General features: G+C 49.4%; 1 protein-coding gene across 9 annotated transcripts in view; it reads right to left on the reverse strand.

The window, feature by feature from the left end:
- LYRM4 (LYR motif containing 4) overlaps positions 1-19,676 on the reverse strand; it is a 229,555-nt gene that overhangs the window by 73,092 nt on the left and 136,787 nt on the right. For 2 of the 9 annotated variants that reach the window (XM_034961395.3, XM_003806715.4), the window contains one exon: positions 1,438-2,508. The exons of 6 other annotated variants lie outside the window; for them this stretch is intronic. In XM_034961395.3, the coding sequence (XP_034817286.1) occupies positions 2,440-2,508 (69 nt within the window). In that variant the 3' untranslated portion in view covers positions 1,438-2,439. Of the gene's footprint in view, positions 1-1,437; positions 2,509-19,676 lie in introns of those variants that run through there. One more of the 9 variants, XM_034961397.4, reaches the window with a different exon arrangement.

Here is a 19,676-nt window from a genome sequence, read left to right on the forward strand (position 1 = left end):
ATTCGAAGCTCTAGCATCAATATTGGGTCATCTCAGTTGGGGAGTACCCAGTGCCAGGCTCTGCCTGCCAGATATACACCTGAAAGGTGGAGGACCAAGGCCTGTTTGTGGCGTTTCCTGCCACAGAATTCGGATTTGTATCTTTCTGCAGATTCCAAAGGCATAGTTAATTTTACAAAATTAAGTCTGCATTAGCAAGGCTTTGGGCATGTTCAAACCCATTCATGCAGTTTAATGAACACAAAAGCAACCTGCTGTTACAGCCTGCAGCCCACGTTAAGTTTGGGTGGACTGCCTCATTGCGTAAAACCTGGGGGAGTGGGAGAAGTCTCCTCTGGAGCTGTTATCTTGCCGGCAATTTGATGCCTTCAGCACGGAGGTTCAAATCTGGACTTCGGTTCCAAGTAGCAGTTGCTTAAATTAAGTATAAATTGGCAGTGCCGTGCATTAGTAGCGTGGTTGGATGCATTCACTGCTGAGTGACCACGAACTCCACTGCACTGATGCAAAGTGGAAAACCTGAGCCAGAGCCACACACAGGGCTGGGCTGGGCGGCTCTGCCCCGTGACAGTCAGCTGAAGGGAGTGATTACCCTTGCCACATCACCTCTGTTCACTGTCCACCGAACAGCTCTCCCCCAGTTAAGGGCTTTGCATGTGCTCTAACACTGCAGCTCCCAGGCAGGAACTGGTTAGAGGGTAAGAGATCTAGGACTTGCTAAGAGCTTCATTATTTTCACAGATGCTCAGGACTTTATCCTGAAATTGGCAGGGCGTGGTGGTTCATGCCTGTAATACCAGCACTTTGGGGGGCCGAGGAGTTCAAGACCAGCCTGGCCAACATAGTGAAACCCCGTCTCTATTAAAAATACAAAAAATTAGCTGGGCGTGGTGGCAGGCCCCTGTAATCCCAGCTACTCGGGAGGCTGAGGCAGGAGAATGGCTTGAACCCAGGAGGTGGAGGTTGCAGTGAGCCAAGATCGCACCGCTGCACTCCAGCCTGGGTGACACAGCGAGACTCCATCTCAAAAAAAAAGACTTTATCCTGAAATCAAAAGTTGTACTGCCAAATAGAATGGCTACACGTTACATCTATTTGAACGCATCATTGCAGCAAATCTATGCTCTCTAAAAGCGACCGGAAGACATGAGTTCTCACATGAGGGTGAGACGAACACGGGCTCAGACTGCGTGCTCACTCCCACGACCGTCAGAGTTAAAATGAGGGGGTGACAGTGCTGCAGCTATTCCAGGACCGGTGCTATTTATATGAGCCTGTTCCAAACCTTAACACACAGATACCAAATCCACTGAGCACTGTATGCAAAGGGAAACAAGAAACCGCTCTGCCAGGTCTGGTCCCTCGTAAACTCCCCAGATGACAAGCAAGTTATTTAATATGTTCTTTCTATGTTTGGAATGAATCTGTTTCCAAGAATAAAAGCATACAAACAATATCTTTATTACCTGTAATATACTTAAAGAGCAGGGGTCCCCAGTTGGTTAAACATTGAAAACACTGGGAGAGCTTCAGAATAGAGAAAAATGACCGTGCCTCACCCCTCACTTACTGAGTCAGAATCTGCAGAGAGGGAAGTGCTGAGAGATGTCTTTTTAAGAAGCTCTCCAACTCTCCAGGTGCTTCTGTCCACCAGCCAGATCTGGGCACCAGTGCTGCCCACCATGCCCCAGGCTTCAGGGTATGGGAGTCGCCCTGGGCTTGGGTCAGGCTGGGGCTCTCTCATTCACCAGGTGTGGGGAGGGGCTTGAGCCTGCATTTCCAGCAAATTCCCAGGTGGGGCTGAGGTTGCTGATCTGCAGTGCTCCATCTCTGGGTGTGTACCTACACACCCGTCACCTTTGTTGTACTGGGCTGAGGTATAAGTCGCAGGGTGCACCGTGTACCCCCGTAGCCCTGCCCTACTCCATGCTGCCCCCAGTCTCAAGTGGTGCTTGAACTTGCCTTCACCAAGGCAGTTCTCGTTACAGAGTTTAACCCTCCCTGAGGGCCCCCAACAGCCTTCTCCAGGCCTTGTATCAGTAGGAAATGAAAATGCATTAATCGGGAGGGGTTTATCTGGGGTCAAAGGCTCAGGGAGATCATTCTTTTTATTGTCAAGGACCAAGAAACAAAGTGTAGAAATGCTATACACAATGGTCATGAGCTACAAGGTAGGAATGGGGTGCAGGGGAGACGTGGTAACACAGCACTATTCTGAACGAACTCCAGCTCTCCATTCTAACACTTGAACCAAGGAAAGACAGCAGTCCTTTTTCACTAAGCCTGCAACAGAATGCAAATGTGACTTGGTTTATCAGCTCCCACAGGACAGGCAGCGCAAAAGGCTATTGTAAGCTGGTTTTGGGAGCCCCCATCTCAAACAGAGAGTGGATGCTGAAGGTGGTCCCTGGCCGCCACTGGTGGCTGGTCCCCGGCTTGCTAGGTCCTGGGCATGTCTCGATTCTCAATGATCAGCTTGTCAGTTGAATACAGTTGGCCAATGTGGACCTGAAGGCAAAGAAAGGACACAGGTCAGGAACCGTGGCCCTCTAGCCCCTGGGAAAGGCCAGAAGGAACATTTCCTGACATTTCTAATACAAATGTCGGCCATCCCAGGGCTGCTCCCTTCTGGCAACTGCACTGCGGGGCAAAGCCGGCCGCTAGAGCACCATCCAACCCCCGTTTCCCTCACTGTGAGAAGTTACAGAGATCCACACACCCATTCCTTCCCTCTGAAACAGCACAGGAGGCTGCAGCCTGGGATTCCGGGGCTGTGCTGAGCTGGGTGACGCCTGCCTGCTGGTGGCAGAGCTGTCAGATGTGTGCCCAGTACCTCCTCTCCTAAGAGGGCTTCCTTCCCTTAGAACTGATTCTCGCATAGGGAAGGGGTTTTAGAACAGTGCAGAAATGGGTGCCGTCTATGCTGGGGTAGAAAAAGCATTGCATTCAGGGCAATGCAAACACCTATTCCGTGGCCCATCCCGGGTGGGGTCGAGGGCAGTTCTCTGAGTGCCTGCACCTCCTGCCTTCTATCTTTCCTGCCCCCTTCTTTTTAAAGTGTTCTTTTTATTAAGTGTCTTAATGCCCAATATTTCTACTGTCCCAGGTGGATGCTGGAGCCATTCTCTGGGGCTAGAGCAGGTCTTTCCTCTGCAACAAAGGGTCTTGCCACAGTTTTTCTGTAAAGCATTTCCTCAGTGATACATTTCTAAGAACAAGTGGAATGGGTGAAGGAAGGGCTGATCATTAGCAACTCTATCTGGATTTCAGACCAGTTGGTCACTATCTATGGGTAATTCGGGGCGAGTAACTGCTGTTTAAGGAAACGACGGTAAACTCCTAAAGGCCACAGCTACCACCCAGAGCAGCCAGGGGTCAACATCTTCATGGTTTTCCTCCCCGATCTTAGTGCTCTATTTCGAAGTGAAGGCCCCGGACAGAAGGCGATCATGTCATTACTACAGCATGTGTTAAAGAGCAGTGCTCTGTCACCAAGGACAGCCGCGCCGTCCATCTGAGGTGTCCTGTTTTCCATGCCATTTGCTCGGTCTTCAGTCTGCCCTTGCGCAGAGGTATCTTGAAGGTCCGTGGCATGGATAATAACTAAGTGTTGCGGTGCAAGAGAAAGCGAAGGAAGAGGCGAGAGCAGCACGTCATCTAAGAAGAACGAGAAGTAGACGGTGGAGATATGGGGGATGGGGGGATCTTGCAGGTATTTTTAAATGCAAGTGAATGTCCTAATTAAAAACCAAAAGAGGTAGGTAGGAGTTATGGGAAGGGGGTGTAGAGAATGAGTGCTCCTAACAAGTCACAGTGATGAGCTTTGCTACTGTGTCTTCAGTCGTCCTTTCCTCTCATTAATATAGAGAAGACTTTGGACGCAAGTGGATGGGGAGGGTCTGGGGTGCTGCGTTTCTCGCAACCTGCAGGTAATGCTGATGCTGCTGGTCCACCGGCCACAATTTAGGTGGCAAGGTCGGAAATCATCTTGAGGGCTGTGAGGAGCCGCACTGGGTTTCTCAGGGGCTACGGTACAGTCACGATGAATGCACCACAGGGACTTTCTGGCCTTCCCTTCTGGACAACCTGAAATAGCTGCTGGGTGAGCTGAAGCCATCTATACCCTACTACAGAGAAGGGGAGGATCGGCATTGTCCTCCACCCTGAATAGTACATGGTTTTGTTTTCATATATTAACCTCAACAGATAGATGAACCCACTATCAAATGATATTGAGAAAAGAAAGGCTAGAATACCAATGATCCTTAAAAAAAGGGAACCATTACTTTTTGGATAATTAAAACTAGGCTAATATAAACAGTTTTGTATAACAGCTTGGATGGTTCAGCTACCTGGGAGCTTGTTCTGTATTTAATTGATCTCAGGGGATTCACCAGGAACCTGTCCTAGAAGTGTCCACAATCGGACATTCACGAGTACTTGACAGAGTTTACCGTCATCTTCTCAAGGCTTTAGTGGCAGGCAGGAGTTATGGGACGGCATAAGAAGAAACCTGTTCAAAAATGCAATGGGCTGGCTTGGGAAGCTGTGAGTTCTCTGTCCCCGTGAGGAGCAGAAAGTGAGGATGGAGAAGGAAGGTATATGCTAGACCAGGGTTGAACCAGATGGATTCCTTCCAACTCTCAGCTTCTGTGATTACAGGCACTGTCCACGGCTCCGGGATCCATCTGGGACGCCTCTAATGACAGCCGCGTGGTCTCTGAATGACCCCGTGTTGATCCACATGTTCTGCTTCTGGCACTCTGGAAGGAAAGGTGGCACCCTGGAAAGGCCCTGGGATGGGCGGGGGCGGGAGGAACAGGACAGCTGGGCTGCAGCTTGGATGGCTCTGCCACTTGCCATGTGAGACTCTTCACTTCCTCTCGTCTCAGTTCCTCGCCTGTGGGATGAGGTCTGGAAACTTCTAGGTGATCTTTATGGTCCTTTGCAGCTCCAGCAGTCTTTGGGCCCTCAACAAAGCTGGCCAGTGTCAAGAGAAAGATGTGTGAGATCCCCAACCAGTACAGCACCTACATGGCATGGGAGTCCCTAGGGCGCTGGTGGGAACCTGGCCAAGGGACAGTCGTGGCAGACATGGAGGGGAGAAATGTGTTGCAGTAGCAGGAGGGGTGACTGGCTTCCTGCCCCCTCCTGCAGGGAGGGCGCTCTTCTGTCCACCCGTTCACTGCCTGCAGCCTGGGCGCCATGCTCACGAAGCCCGTCCTCCTCTTTGCAGCCACCTGGACCATCTGTGTGGTCTGTGTGTGGTCCCTATGAGGTCACGTGCTCCTGTTCATGTCTGTCTTCCCTCCTCCAGCCCCGTGAGAGCCCCTCAAAGGCAGGACTGGTGAACACTGCTTTCTGTGTTTCTGGGCCTCGCACAGTCTTGGTAGACAACACTGCTCAGCAGATCTGTGATGAGCGAGCGAGAGAAGGAATCTGAGCCCAATGCACTGAGAGCACATGGCTCTGCCACGAAGACAGACAGGCAGGCAGGGCTCTTTCCTACAAGTGAAAGGCATATACAGAACACAGTGCACAGGTGTTTAAAGACCCAGAAAACCTGAAGGAGCCCTGGAGGAGCAGCTCAAGCCCTGAGTCATTCTGCAGACAAGCAGTGACCACCTCCTGTTCCAGGCACCTTGTGCGGGTGAGACTTTCAGATGTGATTAATGCCTGCAGAAATCTCTGAGTCAGGAAGGGAAAACTGACAAGAATTGAGATAAACGACCTAGCATCTGGAATGTGCTAGCATGAGGAGGGCACACGGGACTAGAGGGATCTAGAAGATGTGACTCAGCCTGAGGGAGTCAGTGAAGACTTCTCAGAGGAGACAGCCTCAAGGGAGGAGGAGCTCAGAGGCCCAGAGGCTGGAGCCGGGGCAGGGGTGAGAAGCCCATGACACGATTGGACGTGGAGACTGTCAGAGACAGAAATGGGCTGAGTGTGGATAGAGAAGGGTGAGGGTGAGGATGGGGGTGGAGAAGGCAGAGAAGAGAGAATAAAAGTGGGGTAGGGCCAGAACACAGATGCCATGCTCCACTTGGAGGGAATGGAAAGCTGCTAAAATGTTAAAAATGGAGGACCAACCCACCCAGATCTGTGGTTAAAAAGATCACCTTGTCTTCAGGTCAAGGCAAAGAACAGGTGGAGAGGTGTGGCGAGGGGACCCAGTTAAGGGGCCAGTAAGAGTGCAGGTGAGGATGGGTGCGGTGGCTGACGCCTATAATTCCAGCACTTCGGGAGGTCGAGACGGGTGGATCACGAGATCACAAGTCTGAGACCAGCCTGGCCAACATGGTGAAACCCTGTCTCTACTAAAAATATATAGGCCATGGTGGCACGCGCCAATAATCCCAGCTACTCAGGAGGCTGAGGCAGAAGAATGGTTTGAACCTGGGAGGCGGAGGTTGCAGTGAGCTGAGATCACGCCACTGCACTCCAGCCTGGGTGACAGAGCGAGATTCCGTCTCGAAAAGAAAAAAAGAGTGCAGGTGAGAGGTGATTCCAGCTTGGAAGGAGGAGTGGCAGAAGTTATAGACGGGCAGCCAGAGGAATACGTGGGTGCTGCCCTGAAGGGGGACCCACCCTTGCAAGTTCAAGACTGCTGCAGGTGGATGCTGTAAGAATCACTGCCCTCAGTTTTTGGTGAAGAATGAAGGCCCAGAAAAATCAATCCATATAGACACAAAGACATGAACCCCAGATCTTCTGATCTCTGTCCAGTGCTTTCTCCAAAATGCTGCTCCTCTACCAGGTCCCAACAATTTCTTCCTTTCTTTTCTCTCTTTTTTTTTTTAGAGACAGATTCTCACTATGTTGCCCAGGCTGGTCTTGAACTCCTGGGCTTAAGTGATCCTCCTGCCTCAGCCTCCCAAGTAAGTGGGATTATAGGCATGTGCTGCCATGCCTGGCTAATCAATGATTTCTTTATAATGCGAATTACACATCACTATAACTATGAGCCTATGTTATGAAAATTTGAGATAACCACATGAGATAACTGCGGCCTGCCCAGCATCCATCTCTCCTTTTTCTTTACGGGGTCAGTGCACATCTAGAAGTTTACACTCTCCAGACTCCTGTGCAGCTAGAGGTGGCCAATGAGGTGTCAGCTGTCATCATGGCTGGAGCATCTAGGCAGTTCTTGAAAGTGGGCTGCCTCAGACTGGGGGCACTCAACTGCCTGCCCGCCCCCCCAGTTTGTCTCCATTCTGCCTGGAATATGAACTTGATAGCTGGAACACCAGCAGCCATCTAGCACTGTAAGGTAAGTTTGATATGGGAGCTACACGCTAAGGCTGGGGGGCAGAAAGGTGGAGACTGAGTGCTTGATGACCATGGAGCCACCATGCCAGCTCTGGACGCCTTATTGCCAGCTTTCTTTTATGTGCGAGAAAAATAAACCTCCATCTTTTAAAAGCTCCTGTTACTTGGGTTTCTTGCTACACACAGCTAAACCAATCCTTACTGACTTGAATGCACAATGAGAATTTTAATGTGAGATCATAGGACTAATGAAACGAAGGCCGGTGCAGAGAAGGGGGTAATCTGTGCCCCGTGGCAAGTGGAAACAATGTCCCTATCACCTGGGGAGGTGCAATTAACAGGTACCTATTGTAGCTGTTTCCAAAGTTTAAAAAAGCTACACAGGAAATTATAAAGATTCTGTTCTTTCTCTCTTTAAATCAGGGGTGTCCAATCTTTTTGCTTCCCTGGGCCACACTAGAAGAAGAATTGTCTTGGGCCACACATAAAATACACTAACACTAACGAAAGCTGATGAGCTAAAAGGAAAAAAAAAATCGCAAAAAAAAATCGCAAAAAAAAATTTAATGTTTTAAGTTTACGAATTTGTGTTGGGCCACATTCAAAGCCATCCTGGGCTGCACGTGGCCCGCAGGCTGTGGGTTGGACAAGCTTGCTCTAAATATTTAGTTGCATTTGGATATGTGGCTATTAATAGTTTGGTATTTTTGTCTAGTCTGTTAAATCACATATAGATTTAAAATATGGTATATATATACACAATATTTAAATGTGGGATCATAGCATAACTTGCTTTTTAACTTAACTTCATATTATGATCCTTATATCATTAACTGTTCTTTTAAGGAATATTTTCAGTAACTGTATAATACTCCATTGTAAAGATATATCACAATCTATTTAATCACTCCCATATGATGAACATTTAGACTGTTTCCACTTAATGCTAGGATTATCATTCTTATATATAACCTTTTATTAAATCTGATTTTTCCTTATAAAAGGTTTCTAGAAGTAGAATTGTTGGATAAACAGATATGAATATTTTGATGGTTACTGATGGATCTTGCAAAACTACTTTCCAGAAGGTCTGTTTGTCCGGCTGACGCTCCCTCTGGTGGCCCCTTTGAAGGCTTTGGCGGCACACTTATCATGCCGCAGAACAAACACGCTTCTCCCCATGTAGCTCCCTGTGTGAGCTCTGTGTGCTAAAGGCCGTATTCTCTATGCAGTGGCTAGAACAAGAACACAGGATTCTCCTGTTGTGTGGCCCTCTGCTGTGTTCCTTACCAAAGCCCCCATTACAGCAGTTACCATCATGTTTATTTCACAAAGTCCACCAATCTAGAGGATGAAAATTCTGGGGGAGGGGTGCCCTCCCGTAAGGCATGTAGCTGTGAGGTGGGATCAGCCCCCTGGAAAAGACCCCACAGGAAACCCACAGAATAAAGAACTGGGGGGCAATCTGAAGAGCCAAGTTTCAGGAAACTTGAAATCAAAACAAACCAAATTTATAGTGTGCTTTGACAGAAGTTTGAATTAAATTAAAAAAAAAAACCCATTCCAGTATGACAATTTTATGGCCCTTGGGGGGAAAAAAACTAATGACATCAGGTCTTACAATGTGAATGGTATTAAGCGGATACAGAGATGCATGTCTGTCTGATACATACACCGCATATATTGGGGCCACCCACATGGTCCCTATACTGAAATGGTAAGTGGGCCTGCCTCAGTTCCCCTACATGAGCATCGGTGACTGAGGGGAGGAGGGAGAAGGGATCATGTTACTTGACTTCGGTGCCTTCAAAGCACAGTTTAGGACAGTGCCAGACACATAGAAAGTGCTCAGAAAGTACCTAACAACTAAAAATATCAGTCCCATACTCCATGGTTCTAAGGGTCTGTGCCCGCTGACTCTAAAATCCAGAGAGATGAGTGATTACAGAGTGCTCTGATGGTAAGCCACAAGTGGAAATACAGAACTGATGAAGACAAGTGAATAAAAACAGCGGTAGGACCACTTACTGCAAAAAGAATGTTCGCTGACCATTAAGTGAAATCAAATGATTTAAATTTGGCCCAGCAGAGGGTTTAAGCCTAGAATCCGGGGCTATATGGGATTTTCAGAGCCATTACAGAAGAAGAAGGGGAAATATTCAGTTCACACAGGGAGGAAATATTAAAAAGTTATCTCAATGAGGGGTAACGAGTTGAGGCAATAAATGTTTGTGTAACAGTTCTCTTGCATTTATTTGGGCTGTAAAATGTGCCAGCACACAACAGGAGGCTAGCCGGGACTGCTGCTGTGGTGCTAATGGCAGAGAACGATGCTCCAAGCTGCAGGTGTGAGGGTCTGGTCAACGGAAGTAAGGTAGTGCAATTAACACCTTCAAGTTACAGTCCCTCCAGAATCCCAAATTGACTTATACAGCCACATCAGACTATTACTGTGCATAAATTGGTCATTAAAGCTGATCACACTTTTATTCTATTAAGTTTAGGGAGTTGGCATTAGAGTCCATTGGAAAAGTACACAGATTACTCAACTGCCAGTAGCCGGGGATGACTAGATGGCCCAGAAACACTTAAGAGCTCTGAGACTCATTAGACAAATAACCTGCAGGGGAGGAAGGAGCAGGATATCAGAAAATACAATTGGGCACAATGTTTCAGGTCTTCACCGCTTACTCTTCTGAAGCAATGCACAGCCATCCCCGCAACACATCTCCATCTGATGGGGGTCCCAGAAGCTGGGCGCAGTTGCCAGGAGAGTGGGTGGGGAAGGTGGGGAACGGATGCAGCCCTGGGCTGGGATCCTACTCCTGCCTCTGCCACTTCCCGCCTATTTCGCAGAGTTGTTATGGGAATCAAACAAAACACTAGATATGAAGAAAATCTACCATTTTCCCCAGTTCCTTCCCAGGGCCCAAACATATGAAATGTCCTAACGCTACTGGGAGGATTCAACAAGCACAGTGCTAGGCACCTGGCAAGGGCCTGCTAAGCGTTACTTACATGCACAGATTTGTGCTAGGCCTGTCTCTGTCAAGATGCGTATCATGGGTGGGGCGCGGTGGCTCACGCCTGTAATCCCAGCACTTTAAGAGCCCGAGGTGGGTGGATCACGAGGTCAAGAGATTGAGACCATCCTGGCAAACATGGTGAAATGCCGTCTCTACTAAAAATACAAAAATTAGCTGGGTGTGATGGTGGGCGCCTGTAATCGCAGCTACTCGGGAGGCTGAGGCAGGAGAATCGCTTGAACCTGGGAGGCAGAGGTTGCAGTGAGCCGAGATCGCACTCCAGCCTGGCGACAGAGCGACTCTGTCTCAAAAAAAAAAAAAAAAAAAAAAAAAAAAAAAATTGTTCTCCTGGGGATTTGGGACTTAGCTTAAAGGGGCTGCGGTAGCCAGAATATTTCTTGGAAGTCTCGTATTGATCTTCATGTAAATGGTGTACTCTGCTCTATAGCATATTTGTGCTTATTTTCGTATAAAAATGTTTTCCCTGCCAGATGTGGTAGGGAAACCCACCTTGGTACACAACTGTAGTCCCAGCTACTCAGGAATCTAAGGTAGGAAGGTTGCTTGAGCCCAGGAGTTCGAGGCTGTAGTGCTTTACGATCTTGCCTGTGAATAAATACTGCACTCTAGTCTCAGCAACATAGCAAGACCCAGGCTCTTAACAGTTTTTTTTTTCCTCCAAGTTGACAAGTAACCCTGACCCTCCAAGACGACGCACTGTTTTTACCCTGTTGCCTTTGAGTACCTTCTGATACACCCAGTTTCAGAAGCATATTTTTAAGATACTGCACTTTCCTAAGATAGCTACACTTTCATGGGGGCTTTGGAGGGCCAAAAAAACCCCTTAAGCCACCAAAACTATATATATATATATATTTTTTTTTTTTTTTTTTTTTTTTTTTTTTGAGACAGAGTCTCACTCTGTCATCCAGGCTGCAGTGCTCTGGTGTGCTCTCAGCTCGCTGCAACCTCCACCTCCTGTGATCAAGTGATTCTCATGCCTCAGTTTCTCGAGTAGCTGGGACTGCAGGCATGCGCCACCACACCTGGCTAATTTTTGTATTTTTAGTAGAGATGGGCTTTCACCATGTTGGCCAGGCCGGTCGCAAACTCTTGACTTCAGGTGATCCGCCTGACTCGGCCTCCTAAAGTGCTAGGATTACAGGCATGAGCCACCGTGCCTGGCCAATACACTTTTGATAGTAGACCTTCAGCATATGGTCTCAGATGGCACATGCTAAACTGCCTGCTCCTGCTCATCTGCACTGAGGAAGGTAAGCATGACATCTGTGGCCCTCCTCTGGCTTATGACAAGGCTGGACATCCTTTCACGCCGCCTGCAACTCATGCAGCAATTGTCCCCGGTGAGATCCCAGCATGGAGAGGCACTGCCACAGCCTCGCCACTGTCAAGTCACCAGCGATAAAAGCTTATTTGTCAAATAGACCATTTTAATCATGCTTTTTATATTTCCCAATTCAAAAACAAGCACACTGAAATAGGGACACATGAATTCATGTCTATATTTTTTCAGTCTCTTCTGCATAGCAGCAAGAAGTATTGTGAAACCCAAACTTACGAATATCGACCCCATGGTGTTCCTCTAAAAATAGCCCTCAGTCCACATAACCTTTTTTCTTTCTAGAATCCAGCAGGCTTGTTTTTCAAAATGTTTACATATAATAGCATAACACTGCTACTTTTAATTCTGCCACCATTTTATGCAACAGAGGAGTGCCTGAAGGGATCATCCGAACTGGAATACTGAAACTTCAATCTCCAATGAAGTGTGGTAGCTGAGAAAGAAGGCCATGTCAAAGAAGCCAGGGGTGCATCTTTTTGCCTCCCCTCTCCCAGTACACACCCCATCTCCATCCTTCCTGTAAGCCTTGAATGTTAGATATGGGATATTCTTAATGTGGAGGGAGGCAGTGGGGAGTCGGTCTCTTATTTCCTCTGTGTTGTTGCTGGCAGAGTGATGAGCAAGTTCATATCCCTGCCCACTATCCCGTGTCACAGTTAATAATTAATATGTTTCATCTTTGCTTGTTGGGACAAGCGAGAAACAAGGTGCAAGAGCATGCACTCTTCATCAGCATGCTCACACGTCCAGTCCACATCCACTGTCCCTGGGTGACTACAGATAGAGCCCTTGTTCATTCTCAGGTGTCTGCCTCAATCATGAACACACAGTTGTCCTCACTCTTCTCCACTTTTGTCAGCTGCACCGGCTTGTTGTCTTTCTGAATGTCTCATGTTTAGTTAAAAAAGGCCGGGTGTGGTGTCTCACACCTGTGATCCCACCACTTTGGGAGGCTGAGGCGGGTGGATCACTTGTGGCCAGGAGTTCGACACCAGCTTGACCAACGTGACAAGACCCCGTCTCTACTAAAAATACAAAAAAATTTAGCTGGACGTGGTGGCCCATGCCTGTAATCCCAGCTACTGGGAAGCTGAGGCAGGAGAAATGCTTGAACCTGGGAGGCAGAGGTTGCAGTGAGCTCAGATTGCACAATTGCACTATAGCCTGGGTGGCAGAATGAGACTCTGTCTCCAAAAACAAAACAAAACAAAACAAAACAAAACAAAAAAGGCCCACCATGTGATGGTCTCTTTCTGTGGCATCTGTGACATTCCACATCATCATAGGAAAGGGAATGAAACTATTTTATTTTTTGAGAAAGAGTCTCGCTCTGTCATCCAAGCTGGAGGGCACGATCTTGGCTCACTGCAACCTCTGCCTCCTGGGTTCAAGCGATTCTTCTGCCTCAGCCTCCCGAGTAGCTGGGACTACAGGTGCATGCCACCACGTCTGGGTAATTTTTTTGTATTTTTAGTAGAGATGGGGTTTCGCCATATTGGCCAGGCTGGTCATGATCTCCTGACCTCGGGATCCATCCACCTTGGCCTCCCAAAGTGCTGGGATTATAGGCATGAGGCACGGTGCCTGGCCGGGAATGAAATTATTTGAATGGATCTCAAAGAGCCCAAAGTCGTGGGCAGCTAACAGTGGTTCCCATCTCACAAGCTTTCTGTTCTCTCTGCAGGAATGAGTCCTTTTTGAATGGGCACACATGTTAAGGCACAGGTTCCTATTGAGGTCTGTGCACGGGAGCCACAAGGTCTGCTTTGTAGTGTACCTGGAGTTTGTTCCTTCTGGTGGGTTCGTGGTCTCTCTGACTTCAGAAATGAAGCCACAGACCTTCACGATGAGTGTTACAGCTCTTAAAGGCGGTGTGGACCCAAAAAGTGAGCAGCAGCAAGATTTATTGTGCAGAGCGAAGGAACAAAGTCTCCACAGCGTGGAAGGGGACTCCAGTGGGTTGCTGCTGCTGGCTGGGGGTGGCCAGCTTTCATTCCCTTATTTGTCTCTGCCCATGTCCTGCTGATTGGTCCAGTTTACAGAGTGCTGATTGGTCCATTTTACAGGGTGCTGATTGGTCCATTTTGCGAACCTCTAGCTAGCCACAGAGCGCTGATTGGTGCATTTTTACAGAGCAATGATAGGTGCATTTTACAAACCTCTAGCTAGCTACAGAGTGCCGATTGGTGCGTTTTTACAGAGCACTGATTGGTGCATTTTACAATCCTCTTGTAAGACAGAAAAGTTCTCCAAGTCCCCACTCGACCCAGGAAGTCCAGCTGGCTTCGCCCCTCAGTAGGACCTAGGTGGCCCAGCCCTACCTGTGGAATTTCTCATCAGGGAGGTAGTTGGGGGGTGGGGGCACGCATGTCATTGCTTCCTTGCTTCTGACTAGCGTCCCTGAATGAGAAGCAGTGCTCATCTAAGGGGATTCAGGCTTAGCATTTATTTTTTGAGTATTACCTGGTTTTCCTTCCCTCCACCCCCACCCTGCAATGGAGTGAATACTTTTCCAAAAAACAAGCAAAAAACCAGGGTATCTATTTTCCTACCAGGTGTACTTTGGGTACATAGGGCCATGGACTACAAAACCAGGGGACAGAAGTATCTTTGCACCCTACAGTGTTCCTATAGGATGCTATCGCCTGCTACACTGCTAGCTGAAGGCAGGGAATATCTTCCTGTCTTCTATACGTACACCTGTACTTTAGAGGAGCTGGGTTTTATGCGTGATTTCTATCTGCTGGTCTAGACCACTGCTCAGGGTGGGGAAGACAGTTATAAAACAGGAGACAGCTACCTCCCTGACCCCTGATGGTCAGTGCAGAGAAGGCCACATGGGAAGAGTGGATACAAACAGTGCCAGCCACTAGCCAGGAGTCCCCTGGAGCTGGCATTGCAGCATTGCACAAGAGAGGATCCCCAAGACAAAAGCATCCAAACAGCACACCACGTTACATGTCAGCACCGCCGCAACTGTCACCAGGCCCTTCTGGGAACTGGGCAGAACTCAGGGCCCAAACATCACGTCAGAGGAAAACCTGGCATTTCCCTGGGATGGCGACAACAGAGCCCAGGCAAACTGCCAGAAGTAATGTCCCATCAGAGGTCACACTTCTGCATTTGGGGAGAGACCAAAGCTCAGCTGCATGTCTGTCCCTGAACTCTGCTTCATGCCACCAAAACCACAGCGGCAAGGCCAGAATCCTGGCCCCTCTACAATTAGCTACAAGGTGATGCAAATGCTGAGGCTGATCCTTCCTGGGATGTGTGCTGGGGAATGAGCAAGTTCTTGATGGTGTGTACACCACCTGCTCTGGGGGATACATATCTTTGACAAACTTTCTGGGGCAATCAGGCTGCCTGTTGCTATTTTACTCCTCTAGGGACACCTTTTTTCAAAGTCGACTTGAACCAGTTCTGGTTTTAATATTTGCTTTAATCAAATATAACTGAGCAGGCAAGCTCAGCAGAAACCTGCGGGAAAAAGGCACATCCCGAGTCTGCTCGCCCACCCCCAGAAGACTTGTTTGCAGAGACTTAAAGATGGACGGCCTCTCTGGTTTTGCCTGTCACCTTCATCCGGTGATGACTGACAGCACCCTGCTGGGTTGGACGGTACAGAGAATAATCACCCACACTAATCTGATTCTAGAAGTTCCTGACTTTGTGGGCTTCCAGATGGCGGGTAGCATTGAGATGTCACCACTCTGAGAGTTTCACAATTTCCAGAGCAACGAACACAGCAGAACCAGAGTCAAGGGTCCTGCACCACAAATGCGACACTCAGAACTGGAAAGGGCTTCCAGAGTAGGAACCAGAGGTCATACTTGTTTTTTTCTTTAAATGTAGGCTTGTAAAATGTGCTGATTGCTGGCCTCTTTAAATAAGTGATCCAGGGGAGTCTGATGCTTTTTGGCATCAAATCGTCAGGAATGAACAACATCCCTTGATGAGATGCAATGAGTGCCCCTTCCCCGCTGGGCTCCCTCCTCTCGCCGACCCAGTGCTTTCCAGAAGTTTCTCTTGGACAGTCCCACATCCACCTGTTCCTGACTGCATGCCATAGCTGGTGGCAGCTGTCCTACCTCTGCGCTCGTGGGCCAACATCTGGCTCATGCAAGAAATGGTGGTGAATACCAACAGAGACAAACGAGGCAGACATCCCCGTCTGCACGGTTTCCCAGTACATGCTCTCCTTCACGCTCAGCATCCCAGGCATCCTTCCACGTCGGCACGCACAGACCCAACTGTCTCCTCCCAATGGCTGCAGTATGTTCCTCTGCTCACCTCCCTCAGGGAGCTGCTACGCGACATCCACAGACTGGAAAACACGTGGCCAGCAACACCTTCTCAATCGCCCAGGGCTTGGGAGCCTTCCAGGAATGATGTCACAGGCTAACGATATTGGGGTCATCGGTATACCAACATACCCAACTACCTGGGCTCCTTTGTCTCCCCCCACCCAGAAGTCAGGCTGAAGGGAGCCCCAAAATGGTGAGAGGGAAAAACATCGCCTTGAGCCACAGGGCCTGACAGGGCCTCAGCTGGGGCAGTGGGCCCGGTGCTCTGAGAATACTTGACCCTCGCCCAGCACACACGTCCTCATCCCAACCCCAGCCTCGGGAAGGCAGCAGCTCTGTTCCCAGAAGCCCTCAGGAAGAGCTGGTCATGGAGAGTGGAGGTGAGAGAGAACAGAGGGTGGGACATGGGAAGTCAGCAGTGGTGGGACAGGGGGCGGTGAGCAGGGAACAAGCAGTGCCCTGGTTAACGTGACTCACCCCCGAAGACACTGCTCCTGAGCTCTTCTGTAGGACCCCCACATCGCAGGATCTAGGAGACATCTGAGTATACGTATAAGCACTTCTGGGGGAAGGGGACCCTTGGCCAGGGTACAGGACAAAACTGACGTTCAGGCAGCATGCCCTGGCCTTGTGGTCAGAAGTTGAACAACTTCCAGCTGTTCCCACGGCCCCTACTTAATAAACTGCCCTCCTCCCTTTTCCCTCTCCTGGGGTGCCCTGGCTCCCATCTGGCCTGGTAGGCCACTGACATGCTGCTCTAGCGTGACCAGATTCCATTCTGAGGGGCCCATGCCGATGGCCCACGGCAGTTCAGTATTTTGAGTGTCACCTGTAGGGTGAGGACCTCGGAGTAAGAGTTTGGGCTGTCCCTGAAAAGGAAGCCATGGTCTGTGGTGACAGGCGACCATCAAGCCACTCACAGTGTAGTTTTTCTCTAGCATTCTGCAGGGGAGATGCACGCACAGCTGCACAGAACAGCTGTGTGCTGCAAGAGGTGAAGATGACGTGGATGGGAGCCTCAGATGACACCGGGGTCTGGGAGATGGGGAGCTGGGCCTCCTGTTTTCTGGTGCCAGTCCAACTGTGCTGGCTCTTTGGTAGTCCTCTGCTCTCCCAGGGCCGTGGAGGGGGCGGGCACACGCTGCCTCTTAGCAAGCTCACCTCCCAGGTCCCTGGGGCTGTCTTAGGGCGTGGGGAATTGGCTGGTGGCTCCACAGCCCTAGTGTGGTCCCTGAGGCCCAGTTTACTGGACACACCTTCCAGTTAAACACCTAGAGGGAAAAGAACCCACTTGCAGGGCTCCACATACCGGCCCAGAAGCCTTGGCCTCCACACCAGAACGTGTCCACTTTTCTCCTGCTGCTGCCCCCGCTGCTCTGTCTCAGGTGAAATTCCCATCTCGGCCTCCCAAAGTGCCGGGATTACAGGTGTGAACCACTGAGTCCAGCCTTATTTCCTAGTTTTTAGAAAATTTAGAGAAAAGGTTTCTTTCCTAGCAGACACAGGGCTGAGTTCTTATGTCCTTTGCTTCTTTGTTCTTTCTCCTCTTTTCCATTTCCCCCTTTTGCCTATGCCTCCGACTGGCCTAAAGTGTGACTTCAGAAATGTTCATCCCTCATGGGCGGATCTCCAAGCGACAATCACCTCTATTCAGGGAGATGGGATTAGACTTCAGTCACCATGATGGCAAGCAGGTAGCCATTTAACAAAGGATCAACAGTGGGCGGCAGACTTCATCCTGACGGGTGGGCCCTCCAACCAGCAAGTGTCCCTGACCCACCTCCCTGCCCGGCTCCCTTGGCCAGCAGGGCTCAGACTGCAGTGGGTGCCGGCTTTACCGGAGGGCTCTCTGCCTCCCCAGAGATTATGAGTTAGCAGATCTGGGATAAGGCCGCAGACCATGCTCTGGAAAACTGCTCCAGGTATTCACAACTGTGCCCTGTCACCATCCAGCACCAGCCACACTGGGTTGTGAGTATACTTTGTGTGGTTTCGGTGTTTGTCTCTGACATGAGACTGTGAGCTCCCTGAAGTTGGGATGAGCCCATTTCATGTCCCCAGCACCTAGCAGTGCAGGGCTTCCCTCGTCTCCTAGTGAAACTATTCCTAAGAGTCTGGGAAGCCAGTCATCTTCATACAAGAACTGTGAGCATCTTCCTGGCCTTGCTGACGTGGCTGCTGCAGCCACGGTAGGACAAGGGGCCTGTGCCCCACCTTGCTGCACCTGCATGGCTGCTGAAGTCATCCCTCTAGAGACACATGCTCATCACATCAACCCATGGCCCAGAAACCTCCAGTGGTTTCTAGGATGGCTCACTCCTACGGAATCCTCATTCCCTGGCTGGGTGCCAGGCCCTCCCCCAGCTCTCCTCCCTCTTCCAATCAACTAGTCCTGGCCTATCACTTGCTTTGGTTGCCTCGACATGGAACCTTTGGTCTAGGCAGCCGGGATGGAGCCCATGACCCAGGCTGTGAGCAAACACCCCCATTCACCTGTCAGTTCCTCGAGCACAGTGACCCTGGCCTGTTCCCAGTGCCTCGCGTGGTGCCTCAGCCACTCTGCTGGACGAAGGAATGAATTCCAAGAGAAGGAGTCACCTGTGTAAGGTCTCAGGGCAAGCCCTGGCAGAAGAGGAACAAGAATCCCAGAGTGGTCACCACACATGGAGTTGCCACAAGCCTGCAGCTGAGCCTGGCAGAGGGAGGCACTCCTCCCAGGAGCATTCTTCATGCTGTTTAGGGACAAGATGTTCTAATGTACTCATATGAACTAGGAAACTGAGAAATCTGAGGGACTCAGCTCTTTTTAGGCAAAGCAAACCTTGAAGGCTTTGATGATAAGCTCAGTGAGAAAAGCTCTGGGTTTGCACTCTGACCCCTGAATCCCACAAACTCAGCCTGCAGTAAGTGGCTTTCCTTTGGACCCATTTCTGATGTGCGTTTTGGTTCAAACAAGGCGGCTGATCCACTTCTCTCAGCATCAAGACAAAGGGACACTGACTCTGGGTCTAACCCTGAGGACGCTGCCCATTGGTGGGACAAGGCCTTCCTTCTGGGCAGTTTGCGCAGACATCGCCTTTCACCATGCACATGGTTTATTTCTCAATTAGAGTAATACGTTCCTGTCACTTACCTTTGGGACCCTATTATAGAAAGCTGCAGAGTTTACCACAAAGTTAAGCCCTTTAGATATGAAGATTATTTCCTTTACTTTTTGATAGAAGTATCCTAAGCTCTTCTGATGCAGAACAATGACTCTTTCAGAGCTGTGCAAACACAAGGCTTCCTCTCCCTTGGAAGACAGTGATGAAAAACCTTCACATCCTTGGCCCTTTGCTAGTGACCCGGCCAGAGCCAGGCCACCAGCACCAACTGAGTATAATGCTCAGGGGAATGGACACAAACCCTTCAAGACCCTGGGGAGATCGGCAGTGTAGTTGCTAGAAATGCTCAGGTATTTGAAGAATGCAGACAGCAGGCAGATAACAGCCCAGAGAAATGCAAGAAAAAGCAACTGAAGTACAGTGCAAGAATGATTCTGTACAGCAACTACACCCAAGGGAATGAAAACATACGCCTCAGAAACGTGCACAAAGATGGTCACAGCAACACAATCCACAACAGCCAAGAAGTGAAAACAGCCCAAATACATATTAACTGATGAACAAATAAATAAAATGTGGTATATTCATACAATGGAATATTATTTAGCCA

Source organism: Pan paniscus, chromosome 5 (genome assembly GCF_029289425.2).
Source record: "Pan paniscus chromosome 5, NHGRI_mPanPan1-v2.0_pri, whole genome shotgun sequence".
NCBI lineage: Eukaryota > Metazoa > Chordata > Mammalia > Primates > Hominidae > Pan > Pan paniscus.